Source organism: Schistocerca nitens, chromosome 8 (genome assembly GCF_023898315.1).
Source record: "Schistocerca nitens isolate TAMUIC-IGC-003100 chromosome 8, iqSchNite1.1, whole genome shotgun sequence".
Lineage (NCBI taxonomy): Eukaryota > Metazoa > Arthropoda > Insecta > Orthoptera > Acrididae > Schistocerca > Schistocerca nitens.
Window position 1 is genome coordinate 47,841,575 of NC_064621.1, and position 26,400 is coordinate 47,867,974.

General features: G+C 40.9%; 1 protein-coding gene across 1 annotated transcript in view; it reads left to right on the plus strand.

The window, feature by feature from the left end:
• LOC126199146 (ras-specific guanine nucleotide-releasing factor 2-like) overlaps positions 1-26,400 on the plus strand; it is a 1,534,440-nt gene that overhangs the window by 1,158,366 nt on the left and 349,674 nt on the right. The window contains exons 19-20 of the mRNA XM_049935901.1: positions 7,494-7,642; positions 8,189-8,209. Of these exons, the coding sequence (XP_049791858.1) occupies positions 7,494-7,642; positions 8,189-8,209 (170 nt within the window). The remainder of the gene's footprint in view (positions 1-7,493; positions 7,643-8,188; positions 8,210-26,400) is intronic.

Below are 26,400 nucleotides of genomic sequence, written 5' to 3' on the forward strand. Positions count from 1 at the left end.
CTTCCACAATCGGTGGATAATGATAAAGTGCTGTGACAGAGTTTCTTGGTGGATGAATCTGACAGATGGTGGAATCTTTCTGCCAGGTGATCCTTTTTGTTCGAAACAACAGTGGTAGACCCTTTGTCAGCAGGTAGAATTGTAAGGTCAGGATCAGTCTTTAGGCAGTGTATTGCTGTTCTTTCTGGGGATGTAAGGTTAACTTGCACATTGAAGATTTTTAGAGTTATGGTGACACTGGATTCAGTGTTAAGAAGTTCTGGAAAGTTAACAGGGGGTGATTTGGGGACAGTGGGGGTGGATCACAGTTGGGTGGAGGAGTGAACTGAGTCAGGTGAGGTCCAACAGTGGTCAGAGACTGAGAGTGATTGGTAGGGTTGGTGGCGAAAATGTGTTTCCATTGTAGGGACTGGGTGAAGGGGAGAATGTGTAACAAGTCCTAGATGATTGAATTTTGCATTGGGCAAAAGATGAGGATTTTGGAAAAGACTGGTACTTCTGTGGGGCTAAGGATTTTGAAGGGAAGGTTCACAACAGTGTTTCGGTCTGTTTAGGTTCTGGATTCTGTGTGATGGATGCAGGGAGTTTCTGAGGGTAGGATAGATGTGGTAGGTGTGCAAGGCAGGGTTTGTCAGCTGTAAGGGGATGTGGGTTTGGTTTGGAGATTGTTGTAGAGGTGGTGGATAGTGGGGTGTGTATTGGGTAATATGTATTGGACCGGGGACCTAGAAGTGATGGAAAGGCTTCATCCCACCATAGCCCTCAGTGGTTGACAACCCCACAACAGGCCGCAGCAGTCCACCCACCTCACCGCCGCCCCACGCCGAACCCAGGGTTATTGTGCAGTTCGGCCCCCAGTGGACCCCCCCCCCCCTCCCCCAGGAACGTTTCACCCCAGTCGAGTGTAAACCCAATGTTCGCATGGTAGAGTAATTATGGTGTACGCATACGTGGAGACAGTGTTTGCGCATCAATTGCCAACATAGTGTACCTGAGGCGGAATGAGGGGAATGAGCCCGCATTCACTGAAGCAGATGGAAAACTGCCAGGCTGGCTGGCACACCGGACCTCAACACTAATCCGCCCGGCGGATTCATACCAGGGAGGGACCGGCATGCCTTCTCGCTCTGGAAGCAGCGTGTTAGACCATGTGGCTATATGGGCAGGGTGGTGGATAGTGGTACTCAAAGGCAGGAGTAGGATGGAGAGTATTATTATTATTATTATTATTATTAGTTTTTTTGGTGGCATTATGCATACTGTTCTAGTTCCTGGAGGTCAAGAGTTTCAGTGTGTGTTATGGGATCCGGGAATTTGGGATTGCATAGCAGGAGAATTTCATGGATGGAGAGGAAGTATTGCAAGGAGATTTGGCCCTAATTGACATGGTTTTGCAGGCTATGTTGGTGAGGGTAAAGGACTGGTGGAATCTGAGCAGATTGAGGTCATTGCGGAAGGATGGGTTGCAGCTGGAGATGGGTAATTTGATGGTAAGGCCATTTGGCGGGGTTCCATGATACAAGCAGAAACAAATGAACAGTATGTTACTGTCCTCCATCACTAGCCTGCTAGTCCACCCTTTCCCTGCCCCTGCCTCCACCTTACCCCCACTCCCCAGTTTTCTGCTCCCATCACACACTGCTGCTCACAGTCTGACCTTGGCAGCCAGCGACTGTGGTTGTGTGTGTGTGTTTTGTCTAATTCTGTTGAAGGCCTGTTTGACTGAAAGCTTTGTTAGGCAGTCTTTTTCTTGTGCCTATATGCAACTCAGCATCTCTGATATATGGTAGAAACAACTATCCTTTTCATAATATTGTCATAATCTGCTGCAATAAATTCATCCACAGTTTCCATTTATTATTTTATTTATTAAGTAAGCATCGTTAAAACACGATAGTTTTGTCAACACTGAAGACATCTTTTGTGACATATGGTACAGTATTGAAGGCAACATAGACTGCAATCAACCCACAGTTGTAGCTGGTAAAACTTAGTTAAATTCAATTCAGAGATTTGTATAGTGCTAAAAACTAAGCAAACTACAGTCCAGAGATGATGTAAGTGCAGAGTGAGAGATAAAGATAGATAGAATAAGAGAAATGGGGAGCAAAATTTATATGCACTTGAAAAAGTGCTAATGTATCGATGTGTTAGCTCTTCCTTTAATTGTTTGAGGCTCTCTTTAAAGAAGGAATGATTAGTACTTCACACATACTCTGCAACCTGCACAGAAACAATTGTCTTGGCTTTATCTGATTTGAAGTACAATTGCATTAGTTAGTGTGAGTGAACGTTGAAGGACTAACACATCAGCAACTTACACACACCATCACAGCCAGTAAAATACCATAATTCATTTCATCTTCTTATGATGTTATATGTCTTGCATTCAGTAACTCTTAATTTTGTAATGTTACTGACCTGTTTGATTCCTCTTCAGTCTTATGGAATTTTATCAACCAAATCTTCTTCCAATGTCTGTGATTCAATCAGTAAATAATGATGTATTTATTTATCTTTATTCATCCAAGGATCATGTCACAGTGGTGTAGGATTTGTCAAGGTAATACAGTGCCAATCAATAAGCCAAAATATAACACACAGCATGCAAAACATGATTTAAGAGTATGAGGATATCCTATGAGGATAGGATAAGTGTTTGGCTATTGCCCATGTTAAAGAATTTTTCAGACATTTGCCATAGTGATCCAGAAAAACTATGCAAAATTCAAAGCCGAGTGACTAGACAGAGCAGTTCCATCCTTCCAGATATGAGGTCAGCGTCCTAACAGCTGCACTGCATCATTTAGTAATTCTCTATTGTATAATATTCCTTCATTTACACACAAATTTTTTCAGGTAACGTGCTGAATGATACATAGTTTCCTTCTTCACTGCTCACACACTGAGACCACCTGCTTATGACTCCTGGACTGCTTCCGATCACTTGCAATGTAAAACATAGTTCCACTCTTCAACTCTTCAGTGCTGCTCACACTAAGACACCCACTGATGATTCCTCAAGTGTGTCCCTTGCCTCAATTCCAGACTCCACACTCATCTGGCTACCTGAAAAACTAAGGCAACAACTATTACTGTCATGCGTTATACATCCTGACTTGTGATTCTTGTGAAAGAAGTAAACCATAATCATGCTGTAGTATATGATATTGTAATGTCCGTGTTATTCTGATTACAGTGCAAAGTTCCTTTGGACATGCAATTGTGAGTAGGGACTACCATCACCTGAAGAATGGAATGATGACAATGAAAATTTGTGCTGGACTGGGACTCGAACCCGGATTACCCACTTATCATGAGTGGTCGCCGTACCGTTTGGCTATCCGTGCATGATTCTCGGTCAGACCCAAACTTCCATATGTCACCAGCCACATGTCTAGGACCTGTACTCATACAATCATTATATGTATTCCCATACAGGTCAAACATTATACTTGAAAGTCTCTTTCTCAGTATCGATAGATAAATACAATATTGCAGTGCCTGTGTTATTCCAATTACGATGCAAAGTTCCTTTGGGCTTGCATGTTCAAAGGAACAGGCACTGTGGCAACCACGGCCATTATGAAACACCTCAAATGAATTCACAATTGCGAGTAGGGACTACCATCAGCTGTAGAATGGAATGACCTCAGTGAGAATTTGTGCCAGACCAAGACTCAAACCTGGATTTCTTGCCTATCACAGGATAAGTTATTATTCTTATGGCCCTTTTCTGCAGTGTAAAAACTGTCTCCATGTTTTGTGCCTTCAATCCCCAGAAAAGAGTCTCATAGCCAACAACTGTGGTGGAGACATAATATGTCACCACAACACATTTGCTGTTGCAAACTGATGCTGACACTCTTAGAGTATTTGCTACACAATCTATAGAGTAATCATCTATGCTTAAAGTGACAGAGTTACTTTCTCTCTTTATGCTGAAATGCATATTGTTTGTTTTATTTGTGTTCAACATTAATTTATTACACACTGCTCAACTGCAAACATCACTGAGGCTTCATTTGCTTTTTTTACTAGGAGTTCTGAAGGTTTATCAGTGACTAGGATGTTGCTGTCATTGGCAAAGAGAACTTTCTCCCCATGTCTTACACTGTCTGGACAGTCATTGATACACGCTGACGATGATGATAAGAATTATAGTAATGATCCTTGTGGCTTTTGTTTTTAATTTAATGAGCCTTGTACAGCAATAACTTTACTTTCGTGGTTATATAGAATACACACTCTATTTAATTCAACAAGTTAGGCATGTATGTAATCAGTTAACATGTGCTTTATGTGCATTGAAGGAACTCCAGTAAATGATTATTTACAGTTTAAAAGAAAAGTGAATGTTGTAAGGTTGTACAATTAAAACTCTCAGAATTGTCAACAGAGAGAACTTTGAGACTTTAAGTCAACAAATGAAAGGTTTATAAGTTGGCATGTGTAGCTTTGCTTGGTTGTCATCTTTGGAATCAGTTGTGTACTGTAAAATGGGCTTACAACCTAAAACAAAGGTGATGAAAAGTAAATAAAAATGTGAAACAAGGCAAAAATTAGTACATTTAGGTAATACTATATACAACAATTATAAAAGCTACTCACTAGAATTTGGACACATTAAGTTGCAGACAGGCACAATTGAAAGACTTTTACACTCAAAGCTTCTGGTAAAGCCTTTTTTTCAGAAAAGAAGGGGAAACACACACACATCCACACAAGCAAGCACAGCTCAGACTCACATGACTGCTATCTCTGGCAGCTCTAGCCAGGCTGCAGGTGCAATGTTGAAAAATGAAAGCAGCAAGTGGCACTATGGTATGGAAGGGGAGTGATAAATAGAGTACAGGTGGGAGGAGAGGAAAGTGCTGCCTGGGAAGGTGTGCGTTGGGCGGATGTGGGAGGGGGAGGGGGGGGCAGAAAAGGAGAGAGGGGAAAAAGATTGGTGGGTACATCGGCTGAGAGCAAGCACAATGAGAGTAGGAGGTGTGAGTTGTGGGGAGGTTATACGACAAAAGGAACGGAAGCAGCTGGGTGGGGGAACAGTAGGTCATTGTAGGTTGAGGCTGGGAAAGTTTTGGGAGCGGAGAATGTGTATGGTAGATCCCATTTGCACAGTTCAGAAAAGCTAGTGGTTGAGTGGTTGGATCCAGATGGCCTGGGTTGTGTAGCAGGCACTAAAATCAACTATGGCCACTGATTGACAGTGGCCATTCCTCCTGCTGGACAGCTGGTTTGTAGTCATACCAATATAAAAAGCTGTGCAGTGAATACAGAAGAGCTGGTATGAGTATGTGACGTGGTTACTTTCATAGATGACTCAGCCTCCAATTGGATAGGACAAGCATGTCACAGGACTGAAATAGGAATTGTTGGGTGCGTGGATTGGGCAGGTCTCACTCAAGGGTCTTCCACAGGGGTGTGATCCTTGTGACAAGGGGCTGCAACTTGGAGTGGCATAAGGGCAGATGAAGATGTTGTGGTGGGTGGCTGGGAGATTTAACACCACCTTAGGAGGGATGGGAAGGATCTTGGATATGATCTCCCTAATTTCATGGCCTGATGAGGCATAATCAAAGTCCTGATGAAGGATGTGGTTTAGCTGTTCCAGTCCAGGGTGGTATTTGGTGCTGGAGGAGGTGATCCTTTGTAGTTGGTTCTTGGAAATGGTGGGAGGCTGGGGGAAATCATTTTACAGGCAAAGCCTGTGGGTAGTGCCAGGTTGTGTGCGAGGCATTTTTTGGTGTAGAAGGGATGTCAGCTGTCAAAATGCAGATATTTTTGGAGGTTGGTGCGTTTTATGTGAGAAAAAGTGTAGATGAAGCCATCAGAGAGGATAAGGTTAATGTCCAGAATGGTGGCATGCTGGGTTGAGGAGGAGCCAATGTAATGAATGAGAGAGAAGGTTTTGAGGTTGTGAAGGAATGATAGGGTGTCTTGACCCTGTGTTCAGATTATTAAGAGACCATCCTGAACCAGGCAATGAGTTTGGGGTGTTGGGAGGCTAGGAAGGTTCCCAAAAGATGGTCCATAAACAGACTGTTATAGGAAGGTGCCATGTGGGTGCCCTCAGTTTGCCACTGATTTGTTTTATGCCTTCCCTTCAAAGGAGAAGTAGTTGTGTGTTAGTATAAGGTTATTAAGGTGTATACAGTAGGTTTGGAGTCTGAAAGACATTGGGAGAGGTAGTGTTCAATAATTGCAAGATCATGGGCATGAGAAATGTTGGTGTATTGGTAAGTGGCATCAGTAGTGATGAGTAGGAATCCCGGAGGTAAAAGGGTGGGTTTGGTGGAGAATCAGTGAAGGAAATGCTTGGTATCTTTGGTGTGGGAGTCTAGAATGTGGGTAGTTGATTGGAGGTGATGAGCAATGAGGGCCAAAGTCTTTCAGCAAGAGCACAATAACCAGCTACAATGTTTCGTTTTTAGATTTTGAGGAGCACGTGGAAGGCGGGTGTGTGTAGTGGCATGAGAGAAAGGGAGGCAAATGTATTTGCGGGAGAGATTCTGGGAAGGTCTTGAGGCTTTAAATGGGGATTGGAAGTTATATTGGACCTCTGGGATTGGATCACTGTGGCAGAGCTTATAGGTGGAGGAGTCAGATAATTGGCAAAGGCCTTTCTCGAGGTAGTCACTAGTCATAGTGATAGTGAACATTAGGGTGCAGGTAGCATGTTTAGGTGAAGATCTGCTTTGTGGTTGTGCATGGCTCTCCTTTCCTCTACTGAAACGTTGTTCTTAGGAAGGGACTTGGGGAAGGACGGTGATGCCACATTGGAGGTAAGCAACTCCTGAGAGGTGACTGGAGGGTGGTTAGTTGGAAAGGGGAGGATTATGGTTGGGTAGTGGTATGAACTGGGAGAGAGCAGGGTTCAGTGTTGGGATTAGGTTGGTGTTGGAGGTGGAGGGATTGGTGCCAAAGAAGTGTTTCCATTGCAGGGATTTAGAGGAGAATAGGTCTTTGACAAGTCCAGCATTATTAAATTTGGATGTAAGGTAGAAGGTGAGGGCTTTGAAACTTCTGTGGACTGAGGATTCTGGTGGATAGCTTAACAGCAATGTTCTGGGACTATTTCAGCTCTGGATTTGGTGAAGTGTTGGTAGGGATTTTTGGGGGATGTCACAAGTTGTAAAGATCAGTTAGGCAGGGTCTGGGTGCTATTAGGGGTTGGCAAGGTGGAACACTGTGGGTACGATAGGGGTGAGATAGTGGTGCCACAAGATGCAGTAGGATGTCAGCAAGTTGATGACATATGGAGGTGGTGTCTGGAAGGCTTTTACAGCAGTTGAAGAGCAAGGGATTCAATTTCTGAGATGTAATGTATGTAGTATCATTGTTGGTATTCTAACAAGGGCTTTGTGTTTATTGATACATTGTACAGCATTTCACCAAGTACAAACAGTTGAATCAATTAAAAATATCTGTGTTAAATATGACAGTTCAGCAAACATATAATGACTGTGATTTTAAATTATATATTTCAGAGTTATTACACAGGCCGCCGATCAATGCAGCAAGATACGGATGGTGGTGGAGGCAGTGCCTCACAGAGAGCCAGTTTCCAGCATGATTCTCCACAGAATTCAAGCAAGGCAGGAGTAGTCATCACGTCATTCAGACAATCACAGAGAAGGTCAGTTAAGTAATTTGAAATTGTGTATTTACTATCACCACCATTTATTTTCCTCATTAGAACTTTTACCAGAAGTCAAAATGATATGTAAAATATTTTTGTCTGCATTTGCACTAATAAAATATGAACAAATAAGCAGTGTTGCTCCCTTCGCAGAATCAGGTGTAACTCGCACAATTATCATAAAATTGTCTGTGATAAATGTTGATAGTTGTGATGTGTTACATAACTTACAAAAGTTATTTTATATTTTTGCTCCTGTCAAATGCCGGTGTTTCGCTAATTGCTGTGCTTTCATTTAAGTCTCTGGCTTTATGACTTTGATGTGACTGCAATTGGTGTTTTGTTTAGTTCGTGTTGTTTCAACAGCATGAAAAATGAAAGACTTTGATGTTATTCTCTGTGGCATTATTTCAACATCTAAATGTTGCTCTTCTTCCATTTCTTATATGCCCCAAATCCCATTTCATTCTGCTGTCCTAATTGGTTGTATGTTTCCCACGCTCTTCCTGTGGCACCATGTTTTGGTGTTTCATGTGAGTCCAGCATCGGACCAGAAGTATTGTGGTAAGTAGAGTGTGCTCATGAATGTTTGCTTTGCACTGCTTTCTCCTCATTGTGTTTTGTCTTGATCCTGCTGCTAGTGACTCATCTTCACCATGATAATAGTAGAGATATTAATACCCATTGCTTTCTTTAATTGTGTAGTATCTGAATATAATGCAATTAGTTATCAATTTAGATTGTTTGTAATTCAGTATTTTTGTTCAATCATACACGTAGTTCATTGTATTTACATTCAAAGTGTGTATGGTCCTTTAGAACAACTGGGCAGCACATGCTGGTCACTGTATTTTGCGGCAGTACTTCAAACTGCCTATAATTGCTTTTACTTTTGAATATACCTTTGTAACTGCCTGAGCTCACATACAGCATATTTTTGATCACTTTCACAGTGTGAAATGGCGCGAATAATTTTGTCACTGATTTTCCACCATCAATTACAATCTTTATTCATCAACTTTGGAAAAATAAATTTCTGACAGTAACATATTTTTACTATTACTGAGTTAAAAAAAAGGACTACATGTCACTGCTTACTATACAGAAGAAGTGATGATGAGTAGGTAGGTGCACAAACATTGTGATAATTTATTGTTTCCCATTCTTTGTCAGCTCACAGAGTTAGATTCACAGTAAAATATTTGAATGAATAAAGTTCTTAGAGAGAGAGGGAGAGTTCAACGTAACACAGTGTTAATACTAGCACAGCTGATTAATGTCCGGCTGGTTACGTGGCACAAGCTGAGTAATTATGAAACAAAAGAAAAGAATGAACAAACATATAAGGAAATATTAGCTAATAAATGCTAAGTTTGCCACTATCAGCACTTTCTATGATCATAAATATAAGTTGCATGTAGCCTACGTTGGTGGTGCAAGGTGTTGACTTCTGTATGCCAGGAGAATAGGGTACCTGGCACCCCACACATCTTCTTGAAATCTTCCCAGACATTTCAAAGCTCCCTAGAAGGCATTTGTGTGCGTATACGATGCCACATCATAATCCCATTTGATGAATTTGGAAAGATGGAGATGGCACAAGGGGGACAATGATTTCTCCATATAGTCATGGTTTGTGAGTGGTGGTGGTATTAGTGTGACCCAGAACTGCCTGCTGTATGTATCCCATCAATAGCTGCATCTGGGACTGGTACATTCCTTGTTCTGATGATAACTGATGACCTGACAGTATCAGTATCTGGAAAATTGACTTGGTTTGTCGTACTTCATCATTCATATTGGTACATTCCTATTCTCTAAAAGTACATAATTAATTTTTTTAAAGATTCGGTGTTTGTATTTTGCATTATACCCAACACTGAATGTGAAAGAATTACAGGTAATTAGCTGAAGCTTTTTGGAGCATGAAACATTTGTTTGAAACCTTTTACTTAACTTGTTCTGCTGGAGGTGACCAACATTGTTGTTCAATTTATCACATAATTTTCATTTGCTGCAGGAACTATTGGTGTGACTCTCTTGGGAATATGTTGCGTTCTTAGGGCATAACAAATGACATTCCCACATCCTGTACTCATTTTCAATATTCCTGAGTTATTGGTGGCTTCCTCACGTCTTCATTACATCATTTTTCATTAACAAACAATATCAGCTTCCAATTGCCAATCAGTTTCAGGTAGAGGCACAGTCAGTTACGTGATATTTTGACAATGTAAACAATTTTAAGTATTATTAGCAACAGTATTTTAAGCAATTTGCAATAAATGAAGCTGTACAAAATCTTTTAAGTCCACAGCAGGAGATATAAACGTGTTTTTCATAATTAATTTTGTAACAAATATAATGGGTGTTAATATTACATGATGAGTATTTTTAACAATTAATATTTAGATACCATACATAAATTTCAAGTGCAATTCATGTACTATTTCATTGGTTTACAACAATGATGTTTCCATTCGTAACTCATAATTAATGAAAGCAAAATACACAATCCTATTTTATAGCTAAAAGTAGTAATTAATACATGTTTACTACATGAAAAATTGTTTATCTTTTTTAAGCCATGGGCAAAAATGCTATTACAGTATTTCAAACAATGGAAAATCCAGGATGGAATGTAACAATATGAGAGAAGGGAAGTTGCTACTCACCATATAGCGGAGATGCTGAGCTGCGATAGGCACAATAAAATGATTCACACAATCATAGCTTTTGGCCATTAAGGCCTCTGTCACCAGTAGCCACACAGACACATTCCTTCTCTCGTACTATTACGGTATTTTCTACACTGTCTCACATCTCATTAAGCAAAACTTAAAGCTGAAAATCAAGACTTACCATATAAAAAACCACATACTAAAATTACTGTGTATTGTGTTGTTCACTAAGCATATGTATGATGATCTGCAATAGTTGAATCTCAATTTGTTACATTTCACACAAACACACACACCAGGATTTCATGCATAAGATTTATACGTGAGATTCTGCCAAAATAAGTGTGCAGCAAAAAAATAATTATGCATCAGAAATTTGTTTACACAAGCTCAGTTGAATCAGCACATCAGCATGGCTCTAAATTTGTTTCAGTTACTCCTTGAAAGAGTAACTGTTTGTGTTGTCTTTTCAAGTACACCTAGTATTTGTAACTGTCTAAATTCTATAAAAATCAAACAATGGAAAATTCAGGATGGAATGTTAACAAAATAATGGAAAGGATAGTTGCTACTCACCATACCGCGGAGATACTGAGATGCAGAAAGGGACAACAAAAGGACTGTTGCGCAATTAGCTTTCAGCCAACAAGGCCATTGTGAAAATAAGACAACACCCACCCACCCACCCACACACACACACACACACACACACACACACACACAAAACTGGCACACACATGACCACAGTCTCTGGCAGCTGGAGCCAGACTGCGAGCAGCAGGGCATTATGGGACAGGCAACCGGGTGAGGGAAAGGAGGAGGCTGGAGTGGGAAGCGGTAGGGATAGCAGGGTAGGGGTGGGGTCGGCAAAGTGCTACTGGGAGCCTGTAGGGACGAGATGGAGAGTGGAACAGTTAGGTGCAGTCAGAAGGTTAGAAGGGGGTGGGAGAGGGAGGGAGGGAGGATTAGTGGAAAAGGAGAGAAGTAAGAAGACTGGATGCGTTGGTGGAATAGAGGGTTTCACTTTGACGGCTGCCACCCATTCCATACCAAGAATTCCCTTCCATACAGACTAGTCACCTGTGGCTGTTGCATCTGTAGTGACGAGCAATTCCTCTCAAAATGTACTGAAGTGCTCACTGAATCATTTACAGACCGTAATTACCCTCCCAACCTTGTGCGACAACAGAGTTCCTGTGCCTTATCTTTGCACTCACCTAACATCTCCCAAAGCCCCACTGTCCAGCCACAGAGTAGCATTCCCCTCATGACTCAGTACCACCCAGGACTGGAGCAACTGTATAACATTCTTCACCCGGGTTTCGACCAAATCTCATTGTGCCCCGAAATGAGAAATGTCCTGCCCACTATCCTTCCTACTCCTCGCACAATAGTATTCCACCACCCAACAAACCTACACAATATCCTCATCCATCCCTACACAACCCCTGCTCCCATCCCCTTACCTTGCGGCTCATATCCCTGAATAGATCTAGATGCAAGACCTGTCCCATACATCCTCCCACCACTGCCCACTTCTGTCCAGTCAGAAACGTCACCTATTCCATCAAAGGCAGGGCTACATTTGAAATCAGTCATGTGATATAAAAGCTAAACTGCAACCACTGTGCTGCATTCTGTGTGGTCATGACAACCAACAAGCTGTCTGTCTGCATAAATGGCCACTGAAAAACTGTGGCCAAAAGCAGCTGGACCATCCCATTGCTGAACACGTCACCCAACATAAGGTTTTTCATTTCAGTGACTGCTTCACAGCCTGTGCCCTCTGTATCCTTCCCACCAACACCAGCTTTTCTGAATTGCGCTGGTGGGAACTCTCCCTGCAATATATCCTACGTTCCCATAACCCTCCTGGCCTCAACCTTCATTAATCCTTGTCCTTACCCATTTAGCCCCTCCCCTGTTCTCATTCCAGCCTACTCAGCTGTCTATTCCATCAACGCACCCAGTCTCTTTACCTCTGTCCTTTTCCGCTAACCCCCACTCTCCACCACGTCCGTCTAACTTCACAATTGCATCTAGCTGCCCCACTCTCCACCTCATCCCTGCATGCTCCAAGCAGCACTTTAACATCCCCTTCCTCTAACCTGCTATCACTCACCCCCCCCCCCCCATCCCATCCTCCTCCTTACCGCCACCCAGTTGCCTCTCCCATAGTGATCTGCTGCTAGCAGTCTGGCTCCAGCTGCCAGAGACTGTGGTCATGTGTGTGTGAGTTGTGTTTGTGCTAGTGTGTGCATGTTTGTATGTTGTCTAATTTTGACACAGGCCTTGTTTGCCAAAAGCTAATTGTGTAACAGTCTTTTGTTCGCGTTTCTGTGACTCAGCATCTCCGCTAAATGGTCAGTAGCAAACTATCCTTTTCTTGTCTAAGTTGTATGTGATACATTAAAAAAAAAATAAATAATTACCTGAATTCTAGCTTTAACACCATATCAGATATTTCCCTTTTTTCTACAAATTGTACAGTATCATTAGTAATGAATCAATTTCAGGGGGTAAAATATACAATAAACATTACCAAACGGTAAATGTCGGGTGGACTGATAAAACTAGTTATAAATGTACATTAGAAAAAATATACATATGTAGGAAAAGAGTGAATAGAATAAAACCCTTTTTTATTAGTGCTTGTGTAATCTGACTGTATAATTATTTAATATACAAGTTACACATACATTTATTCCAACTGTAGCTGGCATGTTTATCAGAATTAACATTGCGAGCAAATATATTATTCAAGAAAAATATGCATATTAGTTATAGGACATTGTAATACTGAAAGAATGTACTAATTACTAGGAGAATCACAAAATATTTATTTATGTATTTGTATTTCTTTATGCATGTCATCATCAAACAATGGTTTTAAAACACACCATATTGATACAAAGGTGTAATATGTATCACTTTTTGTATAAAGGTTTAACCAAAAAGGTGTTAACCTAATAATATAATACATACAGCTTAGAATTCTTTCAGTGAATACAGACATTTATTTAGAAAAAAGGTAATGATTTTGTTTTGAATGGATCCCCAGTATGTGGTTTTATTGAATTTGGCATTTTGTTATACCACATTGAGATACTGATATATTATCTGTGGTCTGTTACTTTTAATTCCCTTCTTTTCCTGTAATAACTGTGCTTCTTCTTTGTGTTGTGATTATGTATATCATAACAGTTGGATGTGACACCATGATAGCTTACAAAAAAGAAAAAAAAAAGGAGAAACATATATCTTAGGATCTTTGAGCTGTTCTTCAACTCCAATACTACAGAACAGATCTCGTCTACTGCGAGCTTTATGCTTTCCATATTTTGGAGGAGATAGTATGGACCAAAATAAAACAAAACATTGTCACATTTACATGGTCTCTAAAATGCATACCTTAAGAGTTATGAGCACTGGTTCAGGAGAAGAGATGTCTTCCACAGCAACGAAGATGAACACTTGCTCATAGCTCTAAAGATGTGCACTTTAGAGCCCATGTTTACTTAACTATTTTTCTTGTTTTGTTCTATAATATCACCTCTCAAAATATGGGAAACAAAGAGCCAGCAGTAGAAGGAAAATGTTTCACTGTGTCAAATATGAAGGGCTCTTAAAATAAGCATTTTAGAACCCATGTGTACTAGAACGTTTTTGCTTCTAGCATAGTGTGCTTTCAACTGTATATATTTATGCCCTGAATTACGCTACACCCCATATATATAGTAAGTGTACAGTGAGATTTTTTTAAATATAAGGGCATCATGACAGATTCCCCTGGAACCCAGACCATGTTTCAATCTAACAACTCTCTTTTGCAGCAACAGTATTCTGCCACGGGGCAAACCACCACAGCTCTATCCCATAAATTGCAAATGAGGAAATTGTCCCATGTTACATTGTTTTTAGTGTTTTATCACATACAATTTTGAACAGTTGGATAAACAAGTAAAATGCACTGTTTATTTTGCTGCATATGTAGCAAACATGGCCTTTTTCCATCAAAGATTGCCATCCAAGTGCTGGTCAAGGAATGTACAGTCTTCACTGCCTGTATGTGTAATTCAACAAATATTTCCTACACATCAGTGGCATGAGTTGCCCACTTTGAATTCCAATAAGTGTGATTTTCTGGTATTTACCTTTAGGTCATGGTTAGTGAAATTTGCATTCACTTCAGATATCACAAGTGTTGAAAAATATATCATTGTCATCATCATCTTAAAACAGTAGGAACATGTCAGTTACAGAAGTAATTATATGGGAAATAGATGATTGTACAATAACATTTACACACACGAGAAAAAGAAATGTTACCACTATTGACACCTGCAGTGCACACTACATTACTGTTTCAGTGATAGACTGAATGTTGATTTTTTTTGTCCCATTCTGATAGTTTATGCTTGTGCATTGTTTACAGTTTTTTGGGTAAGTATATGGGAGTTCAAGTATATGCGTGTGATATTTCATGCCCTCAGTTACTGCAAGAGAAGTACAGGGTTGAACATATTGAAGGCCTTTGTGAGCCCTAAAAATATACCTAAAGTGTGCTCTCCTTCCTCTAGGTAACTATAGACGTGGTGCAACAATTCTATGACAGCTGCTGTGGTGTTGCAATCTGTTCTAAATCCATGTTAGGTTTCTGCGAGGAGATTGTTTTTAGTGAAACAAGCACTTGGCTGTGCCAGTACCATTGATTCAAAAATTTTACTAAATGTGGGAATCAGTGATAATGGTCTTTAGTTTGACGCCTCCTCCTTTGATCTTTTTTATAACAGTTTTTTGGTCTTGTATTAGTTGACCTTCATGTCTGATGTTCATTGCTTCCCCTAGTGTGTTCATATGTGTTTTATAGTATTTGTTAATGAGGTTCCAATAGGTGTGGCTTTCATTTACTGACTGTGTTATTGGTTCAAGGTGTTCTTGTTTCCTAAAATTTAAGAGTTGTATTTTGAAACTTTGCTTAGTACTGGTACATTTTTCTTTTAAAATAGGCAGCATACATAATTTTTACAAGTGTACAGAGACATTCGGTCAAATCTTACTAACATAGCTGATAGTTATAATTTAACTCTTTTTTTCCCACTGATTGAGAGTTGTTTTTGTTTTAATTGATCAATTAAAAAAAAACTGAACAGAATTGGGCATAATTCACCTGATTGTTCTAACTGGTAGAAACTGCCCCAATTCTCTCTAGTCACACATTGGCAGTTAACTCAAGTTACTCTACTCTGCAGTAATGTCGAAGGAATTACAGTACTTATGCTTTAATATTCCTAGAGAATGGTCTTTTCTATTCTTTTTTACACTGTGTGTTATAGCAGGAAGACTAATTGTCAAGAAATACAAACAAAGTTGAATCCTGTTAACATTTGTAATAAGCAACTCTTTTCTGTTCACATATTTGTTGTTTTGCTTTAGGCACTGAGTGCTCATTGTGTACGTGTGAGAGAGATGTTTCACCTTGCTTCACACACAGATTATCCAACTGAAATAAAATAACTGATTGGTAACAGAGGAAGAAAAATGATTATTATTTCCTTAGTTAAGGAAAATTCCCATAAACATCATCATACATACAAGGTAGTTGTATACCATACTAGTGAACGTAAGTGTTTTAATGATGTGTTGAAATCAAGCCTCAAAATCTTCATGTGCTGCTCATTTGAATAATGTGCCTGTATACTAAAGCATGGTTTAACAAGACTAATCCTTGCAATGACAACTAAGTACTAATTTGTACAAAATATGAAATATGGTGCTACGATACATGCAGTAAAAATAGGCGTTAATTCATCAATTGTAATCATATTGTCTAAATAGTAATTAGAATTTTCCACACATCCTGTGTTACTAAACCCAAGTTCTTGAATTGTAATGCCTTCATCTCTCGGAACTTGGTTGTACTTTAATCTTTGATTGTACTCATCACACAAAGCAACCATGACATCACATGTAAATTTAATTATTTATTTAAATTGTCCCTTATTCTTGGACTCAAAATAAAGTTAAGAGCTTAAACCAAGCATCACTACTCTTCTTCATTGACAAAACCAATATATCACAGACATTACTCTACCTTTCATCTTGTTACTGAATATAATTTTTAACTGCTCTCACAAAATTGCTTACAGTTCACAATTAATACGTTTCATATGATTCCATAAACACAGTCTGGTGGTTTCCAGTGATTAGAGGGAACAGTGTGGTGGTGTTGTGCAAGATTCACACTCCCCCTTGATTATTGAACTTATGTGAAGTTGCTTTGCCGACCATCTTTTCAGGATAGCTGGCTGTGATGGTCTGCTCCACTTCTTCTCCGAAGATAAGATGCTGTTTTGGAGGAATTTTCTCTACTTATAAAATAACTCTGCACACTTGAGATACTTTGAACTCAATCCCACTATATTTTCACAACACACAACAGTTTTCACATACAAGAATCATTTTGCGTAAGTTCAACAATTTCTGGTCCGTCAGATACTATTACATATTCTTTATCATAAATACAGTACTATAAATCTTTCGAAGTTCAAGTTAGTCCACCATCCAGACCTCAGTAAAGTAAGTGAATAATTCAGATAAGTGTCTTTTTTTCTTTCAACAACATTCAACTGTTCTCAATAATGAGTGACATTGCACCACTATGGAGTATGGCGCGCTTGCTCCTTATGCAGGGTGTGTAACGTCTGAGGCGAGCACTGCAGATACCTGCATGCGCTGATCAACCGCCCGATACACACCAGTCCTGCACATACATGATTATGGCGCAGGAGACACAGGCCTGTTTCTCATGCTCGTACAAAAATATCAGGTGTTCGAGATGGTGGAAAGCGGAGGGTCTCTAGAATTTGTGTCGAAATTCTCGAGGGACTACATATCCCTTCTCTTAGCTCAAACACACTATATTTTATACATATTCAGTATGTACATTGGCATCATACTTAATAACAATCCACTTCTTTGAGATATTCAGTTACTCCATAATTCTACACATATATGTATTTTTTATAAATTCTTGAACTTCCCAGGATAAGCTCCCTCTTTCAATTCCACTCATTTTATCCTTTACCTTTAATCCTTCAAGCTGCTCCTTCGTTTGTTCATATGGACTAGTACTATCGTATACAGCTTTCTGTGGTCTGGAGGAACTCTGGAGAAAATTTATGGGACTGTTCTTTCTAACATCCACAAATCTTAATAATGCTAGAGGTATTAAGAATTCAAACTTACCAGGATGATTCCTACCAAATATGTGATTTCTATCACCATAATCTCCTTTTCCCCTTAGGAATAGTACTTATCCCTTTCCTATGGGTTGATCCTATGGGTAACCTTTCTCCTGCTGTTCTGGTAGGTATGCCCCTTTCTTCTTCCTATATTCTGTGGTACAGGTGAATCCCCTTCTTGGTGCCCCTGTCCTCACAGTATAGGTCAGCCTCTCTTTGGTCTGGTATAGGTCAGCCTCTCTTTGGTCTGCCTATCTGCGCTTTTTTCCATTCACTAAAAGCTGGGTGCACACCCTCCAACCCCCCCCTCCCCCCCGCCTATCCTTTGTGAGTAGGCCCCATGGATCACTGCCCTAGTATACATCTTCATCTCTACTATCCCTAAATATTATCCGGTAAAATTAAAATCTTCTTCAATCTCCAATCTTGCTCATTAATACTTCATTTCATATCCTAGAGTCCTCCTTTACTTTTCAACCTCTCTGCCATACTTCTATATATCATTAGTTACTTATCATATATATGTATCAAAGGGTATAGTGTCTTTCCATAGGTTATCAGAGAGCCCCACTATTCAACAAGTTGTCAAGTAATTCTTATTCATATACATGTATATTTTTAGAATTAGTCACTGTAAAATCATCACCTATAATACCGTGTGCTCATGTTTTACCATGTGCACGTACTTCCCCCTACAACACTTGATGGTTCTTACTCGCTCTCGAACTGTACTTTTCCTGTTTGTGTCTTTGTGTTTCTTTGTGTGCATGTCGATGTGTGTTCATGCAGCCTAATTCTTTGACCTACATATCTGAAATAAGTTGAAGGATATAGGAAACCACAGAGAATGAGAAGGACTTCAAGAAGTGTAGCATATGGAAAGAGGGTAAGATAGATAGGTACTCAAATGAGAAGTAAGAAAGGAAAAAGTAGAGATGGTTGCTAAGATCGAAGTAATGAAAGAAGATAGCCCCAAACACAGGAAAAACCTTCCCACCCATTTCCCCAGGATCCCTACTTCGCCAGTACTTGAGTGAGAAGCCGGAGGAGGTATGATGTTAAATGTCTCCTGCAGGATGGACATTCTCAACTTCGCCTTCAAAGTCCCCGAAGAAAGAATCTTAGCAACCTCTATGGGATGGCAAATGGTCAAGAATCAACCACACTTGTCTGCGAGGGTCATCTGAAAGGTGTGTTGTGTGTGTAGTGTTAGTCATGTTTGTACCTACACTACACACTCCTTTCCAAAAGTGATACAAACCCTCCCATTTACTTTACATCTCACAAAAGATATAAAATACTATACTAAATAGAAAATTATACAGCATAATCAAATATTTAGTTCATCAGTTACTTCACTTTATATTATTCTTAAATATAATACTCTTTTCTGTTCATTCCATCTTAAAGTCATTCTGTTTACATAGTATCATATTATACTAGCATATTATTTAGTTTGTTCCATTTTATATTTAGAGATCACAAAGAAGGGCAGCTTGTTTTGTATTATCACAAAATAGGGGGGATAGTGTCACAGACATGATACGTGCATTGGAGTGGCAATCATTAAAACAAAGGTGTTTTTCATTGTGACGGGATCTTCTCATGAAATTTAAATCACCAGTTTTCGCCTCCAATTGCGAAAACATTCTGTTGGCACCCACCTAAATAGGGAGAAATGATAATCATGATAAAATAAGAGAAATCAGAGCTCGCACGGAAAAATTTAAGTGCTCTTTCTTCCCACATGCCGTTCGAGAGTGGAATGGCAGAGAGACAGTGTGAAGGTGGTTCATTGAACTCTCTGCCAGGTACTTCATTGTGAATAGCAGAGTAATCACATAGATGTAGACGTAGATGTAGAAGGACATTGATGTATAGGGTCGTGGCATCAACAGTGATTGAATATGAATCGAGGGGGTAAAGAGATGGTGATGGTGGAGAGAAAGTGAAGAAAGTGGTTAGTATCTTTGATTTGGGAGGCTCAGGTTTGGGAAATGAGCAGAAATTATTTCAGAGGGACCATCCAGGATTGATGGAGTTGTGGATTTTGGGATGCATGTAGAATGTGAGCATGCAGAGTAAAATTGGAATTAACAAAGTTGAGCACCCTATGGCACAACATGCAGCTGAGCAAAACAGGCTTAGTTTCAATGGCTGCTTCTCAACGAGGTTCATCTGAATTCTTCTTTCCACTACCAGCTTTTCAGACTTGTGCAGACAGGAGTTACCCTTGCAACATACAGTGAGGTTATCATGGATTCTGAATGTGAATCAATCTGGGTGAAACTGAGTATCAAATAATTGTCAAAAATGGTGATTGGATGCTTTTATAGACCACCTGGGTCAGGATCTGTAGTTTTAGAATGCTTCAGATAGAACCTGCAGAATATCATTAGTATTTTCCTGATCATGCCGTTGGAATAGGGACTGACTTCAACTTGGTAGACATAGATTGGGAGTGTTATGCCATCAAAACTGGTACCAGGGACAGGGAATCATGTGGCATTATTGTGGATGTCTTGTCCGAAAATTACCTTGAGCAGGTAGTTAGAGAACCAGTGCATGAGGGTAATGTCTTAGACTTCCTGGCAACAAACAGGCTGTAAGACAGATCCACACAATTATAGACCTATATCGTTGATGTCAGTGCATTGTAGAATTATGGAACATGTTTTATGCTCAAGAATTACAATGTTCTTGGAAAATGAACAGCACCCGTATAAAAATCAACATGGATTCCGCAAACAGACGTCCTGCAAAACTCAGCTTGCTGTGTCCCTCCATGAGATCCACAGTGCAGTGGACAGTGGTGCTCAGATTGATGCTGTGTTCCTTGATTTCAGTAAGGCATTTGACACTGTCACGCATTGCTGTTTAATGAAAAAATTACAAGATTACGGAGTATTGGAGCAGACCTGTGATTGGATTCAAGACTTTCTTGCAGACAGAACTCAACAAATCGCTCTTAATGGTACTAAATTGACGGATGTAAAGGTAATATCCGGAGTACCACAGGGAAGTGTGATAGGACTGTGCTGTTTACAAATTGTATAAATGATCTAGTAGAAAGCGTCGAATGCTTTTTAAGGCTGTTCGCAGACGGTGCAGTTGTTTGTACCAAAATAGCAATGCCAGAAGATAGTAAGACTTTGCAGAATGACCTGCAGAGAATTGATGAATGGTGCAGACTCTGGCAGTTGACCCTGAACATAAATAAATGTAACATATTGTGCATACATAGGAAAAGAAATCCACTACTTTACTGCTACACTATTGATGACAAACAACTGGAGACAGTGTCTGCTGCAAAATATCTAGGTGTAACTATCCAGAGCAACCTTAAGTGGAATGATCATATAAAACAGATAGTGGGACACCAGACTCAGATTCATTGGAAGAATCATAAGGAAATGTAACTCATCCACGAAAGAAGTGGCTTATAAGGTGCTTGTTCACCTGATTCTTGAGTATTGTTCTCTATCTGGGATCCCTATCAGGTAGGACTAATAGAGGAGATAGAGATGATCCAACAAAGAGCGGCGCGTTTTGTCACAGGATCATTTAGCTGGCGAGAGATCATTGCAGAAATGCTAATCAAACTCCACTGGCAGACGTTACAAGAGAGGCATTGTGCATCATGGTAAGATTTACTATTGAAATTTCAGGAGAGCACTTTCCAGGAGGAATCAAACGTCATATTACTTCCCCCTACATACATCTCTCGTATTGACAACGAGGAGAAAATTTGAGAAATTAGAGCCAATACAGAGGGTTACCAACAATTGTTCTTCCTACACACTATTCATGGGTGGAACAGGGTTGGAGGGATCAGGTAGTGGTACTGAAAGTACCCTCTGCCGTGCACCATTAGGTGGGTTGCAGAGTATGATGTAGATGTAGGTGTAGACATTCTTTGCTTTCATAATGGCCCTGGGTTCAATGTCCAGTAACCCACTGACCCCACACCTTCCACCCAATAGTCTTCCCAACACAATATTTCAATATTGTCTGGTGGATAAGCTGACCGTGTCCCATATTTATGCCTGCGTGGTTCCAAGTGTTCCCTACACTGTCCATGCTTCTACGGCCATTTCTGGCAGTGCTAATTATCTCTAGGATTCCATCTTCCATCCGTGCAGCTATACCAAGGCATTCCACACTAGGTCCGCAACTACCAGGCATTGTCCCATCACTATCTACATGCTACAGACATTTCTTATGCTGTTGGTGACCACTCCAGGTTGCTATTACATTTCTGTTGTATTCCTGGCGTTGTGGATTTGGTACACCCCTACAAGGTGTGGTGCCTGCCAAATCAGGCCATGTGGTGATTGCATATTCTGTCCATGCATGATGCAGCAGTGTCTCTTGGTGGTGGCCACTGTCTGGAGTTCTGTACTGTGTCAGCTCCTGGGATGTGTGGTGCCTGAGGTTTTGGGTTGTTGATATTGTTCCCTCTCTTGTCCATGAATGCTACAGTTGTCTCCTGAGGATGTAGTTGTCACCTGGTTCTCCATGAGAGATTTGATCCTCTTAATTATGCCCCTTGTTGTCTGATGTTGGTTATCGGAGAAGGGAACATTTTTCCATTGCTTCTTTAATAATTCTAGAGCTGGATTTCATGCCATACTGATCTGGTATCCTGCTTCCCAGTTGATCACATTCTGTCATTTTGATTTAGATAGATTCAGTAATCACACTATACCAAAATCTGGGGGTCTGAGCCAGGATCCTGGTTTTATCAAAATGCATGGCATACTTAAGTTCCAAGCAATTTTCTGCTACTGCTGATTTAATGGCCTGTAATAGTGTGGCATGTCTTTGGTGTTCGTTACACCTTATTTCAACTGTCCTCATGGTTTGACTGATGTAAGACATACCTCATTCACATAGTATATGGTAGATACCAGGTTTCCTTTGACTGTTCCAAGGAGTGCCCTGATGTTGTCAGGTGGGCAGAACACACTTCTGATTTTATGTTTTTTCAGGATCCTGCTGATCTTAGCACATATAGGTTCTGCAAATGGTAGGAAGGCTATCCTCCTGGTCTCTCCCTCTTGTTCTTCTCCTGGTATATCAGGTCATCTGGTGGGATATAGCACTTTGCGGATGTCCCTGTTTGAGTACCCATTGCCTGTAAACACTTGCTGTAGATGTTCTAATTCTGCTCCAAGCTGTCTGAGTTGGACAGCATCTTGGCTCAGTGAACAAATGTTCTCAGTACCCTGTTCTTCTGTGGCAAATGATGGCAGCTGTCAGCCTATAGATATAAGTCAATGTGTGCTGCTTTCCTATACACACTGTGGCCTTATGTGCCGTCTGTCTTCCTTTTCACCAGAACATCCAGGAACGGAAGTTAACCATAATTCTCTAGTTCCATTGTGAATTTAATGTTGGACTGTCTTTAGTTCAGAGGGTCAAGGAACTCATCTAGTCTCTTCCGTCCACGTGGCCAAATGGCAAATGTGTCATCAACGTACGTGAAGAAACAGGTCAGCTGGTGGGCAGCAGTCATAAGTGCCTCATCCTTGAATCTGTCCATAAACAGATTTTCCACTACCAGAGATAAGGGGCTACCCATCGCCACTACTTTTCAAACATATTTTAACTTCGACATACTTCCTGTGTGGAGGATAATTTTATGAACAAACTGAAGTAGTGGGGATGGGTAGCCCCTTATCTCTGGTAGTGCCAAATCTGTTAATGGAGGGAGGCTACCTACCAGCTGGCCTTTTCTTCAGGTATGTTGATGACGCATTTGTTATTTGCCCACATGGTCGGAGAAGACTGGATGAGTTCCTTGACCATCTGAACTAGAGACATCCCAACATTAAGTTCACAATAGAACTAGAGAATAATGGTCAGCTCCGTTCATGGATATCCTCATCAAAAGGAAGACAGCAGCAGGTAAGGCCACAGTGTGTACAGGAAACCAACACACACTGACGTATATCTACAGGCTAACAGCTGCCTTCATCCAGCACAGAAGAGTGGGGTACTGACAATACTTGTACACCGAGCCAAGATGCTGTCTGACTCAGACAGCTTGGCAGCAGAGTTAGAACATCTACAGTAAGTGTTTACAGGCAATGGGTACTCAAACAGGGACATCCGCAAAGTGCTACATCCCACGAGACGACCTGGTATAATGCTTCCTCTAAGCAACCCATGAATAGGTTGGCATATGAGGGGGCCTTCCTGGTACCCATGGCTGTTCCCTTTAATACACACAAAATTCTAGCTTTCGCAACCAATGGTTGCTTCGTCAGGAAAGAGGGAAGGAGAGGGAAAGACGAAAGGATGTGGGTTTTAAAGGAGAGGGTAAGGGGTCATTCCAACCCCGGGAGCGGAAAGACTTACCTTAGGGTGAAAAAAGGACGGGTATACACTCGCACACACACACATATCCATCCACACATATTCAGACACAAGCAGACATATTAAAAGGCAAAGTGTTTGGGCAGAGATGTCAATCGAGGCGGAAGTGCAGAGGCAAAGATGTTGTTGAATGACAGGTGAGGTATGAGTGGCGGCAACTTGAAATTAGTGGAGATTGAGGCCTGGTGGATAACGGGAAGAGAGGATATATTGAAGAGCAAGTTCCCATCTCCGGAGTTCAGATAGGTTGGTGTTAGTGGGAAGTATCCAGCTAACCCGGACGGTGTAACACTGTGCCAAAATTTGCTGGCCGTGCACCAAGGCATGTTTAGCCACAGGGTGATCCTCATTACCAACAAACATTTTCTGCCTGTGTCCATTCATGCGAATGGACAGTTTGTTGCTGGTCATTCCCACATAGAATGCGTCACAGTGTAGGCAGGTCAGTTGGTAAATCACGTGGGTGCTTTCACACGTGGCTCTGCCTTTGATAGTGTACACCTTCCGGGTTACAGGACTGGAGTAGGTGGTGGTTGGAGGGTGCATGGGACAGGTTTTACACCGGGGGCGGTTACAAGGGTAGGAGCCAGAGGGTAGGGAAGAAGGTTTGGGGATTTCATAGGGATGAACTAAGAGGTTACGAAGGTTAGGTGGACGGCAGAAAGACACTCTTGGTGGAGTGGGGAGGATTTCATGAAGGACGGATCTCATTTCAGGGCAGGATTTGAGGAAGTCGTATCCCTGCTGGAGAGCCACATTCAGAGTCTGATCCAGTCCCGGAAAGTATCCTGTCACAAGTGGGGCACTTTTGTGGTTCTTCTGTGGGAGTTACTGGGTTTGAGAGAGCAAAGATGATGTGACTTACCAAACGAAAGTGCGGGCAGGTTGATAGACACACAAACAAACACAAACATACACACAAAATTAATTCAAGCTTTCGCAACCAACGGTTGCTTCATCAGGAAAGAGGGAAGGAGAGGGAAAGACGAAAGGATGTGGGTTTTAAGGGAGAGGGTAAGGAGTCATTCCAATCCCGGGAGCGGAAAGACTTACCTTAGGGGGAAAAAAGGACAGGTATACATTCGCGCACACACACACATATCCATCCACACATACACAGACACATGCAGACATATTAAAAGGCAAAGAGTTTGGGCAGAGATGTCAGTCGAGGTGGAAGTACAGAGGCAAAGATGATGTTGAAAGACAGGTGAGGTATGAGCGGCGGCAACTTGAAATTAGCGGAGGTTGAGGCCTGGCGGATAACGAGAAGAGAGGATATACTGAAGGGCAAATTCCCATCTCCGGAGTTTTGACAGGTTGGTGTTAGTGGGAAGTATCCAGATAACCCGGACGGTGTAACACCGTGCCAAGATGTGCTGGCCGTGCACCAAGGCATGTTTAGCCACAGGGTGATCCTCATTTCCAACAAACACTGTCTGCCTGTGTCCATTGATGCGAATGGACAGTTTGTTGCTGGTCATTCCCACATAGAAAGCTTCACAGTGTAGGCAAGTCAGTTGGTAAATCACGTGGGTGCTTTCACACGTGGATCTGCCTTTTATTGTGTACACCTTCCGGGTTACAGGACTGGAGTAGGTGGTGGTGGGAGGGTGCATGGGACAGGTTTTACACCGGGGGTGGTTACAAGGGTAGGAGCCAGAGGGTAGGGAAGGTGGTTTGGGGATTTCATTTAATTCCTATGTCTTTTTTTCTGTGTGATGAGGCGCCAGTGGCGATATGTGTGGGAGTTGTGGTGTATGAATGTTTTTATGTGTTTTATCTGGAAAAGGGCTTTGTCCAGTAGCTGAATAACATCAAACAGTCCATGTTTAAATGTGCCTATATGCCACTCAGTGCTTCATCTGTGTAGTGAGTAGCACATTATCGTAATTTATATTGTGTTGTTCTGTCCCGAATGTTCCATTGTTTGATAGTTCAGTTATATTCACATTTGCCAGGATCTGATTTTTTGGGAATTGGAATTATTGCATTCTTCTTGAAGTCTCTCAGTATTCTGCATATCTCATATATCTTGCTGACTATGTGGAAAACTTTGGTCATGGCTGACTGTCGCAAGGATATTAATGGTTCTGAGAGTATGTTTTCTACTCCAAGGGTCATGTTTTGACTTAGATCTATCAATGCTCTCTCTCAAATTCTTATTGCAGCATTGTATCTCACATCTCATCTCCATTTACTTCCTCTTTTCTTCTATAAATTCCAGCCAACCTTTCGGCTTTCCATTCTCTGCTTATTATTGGCTTGTGACCTGTGCTCTTGATAATTATACAGCTGCTTCTCTTTCTCTGAAGGTCTGCTTAACTTTTCTATATTTAGCATCTATCTTTTGCCTAGTCATATATGTTTCTTGTTTCTACAGTCTTACATTTGTCCTCTAGCCATACCTGTTTAACCATTTTGTACTTTCTATCAGCCTCATTTTTAA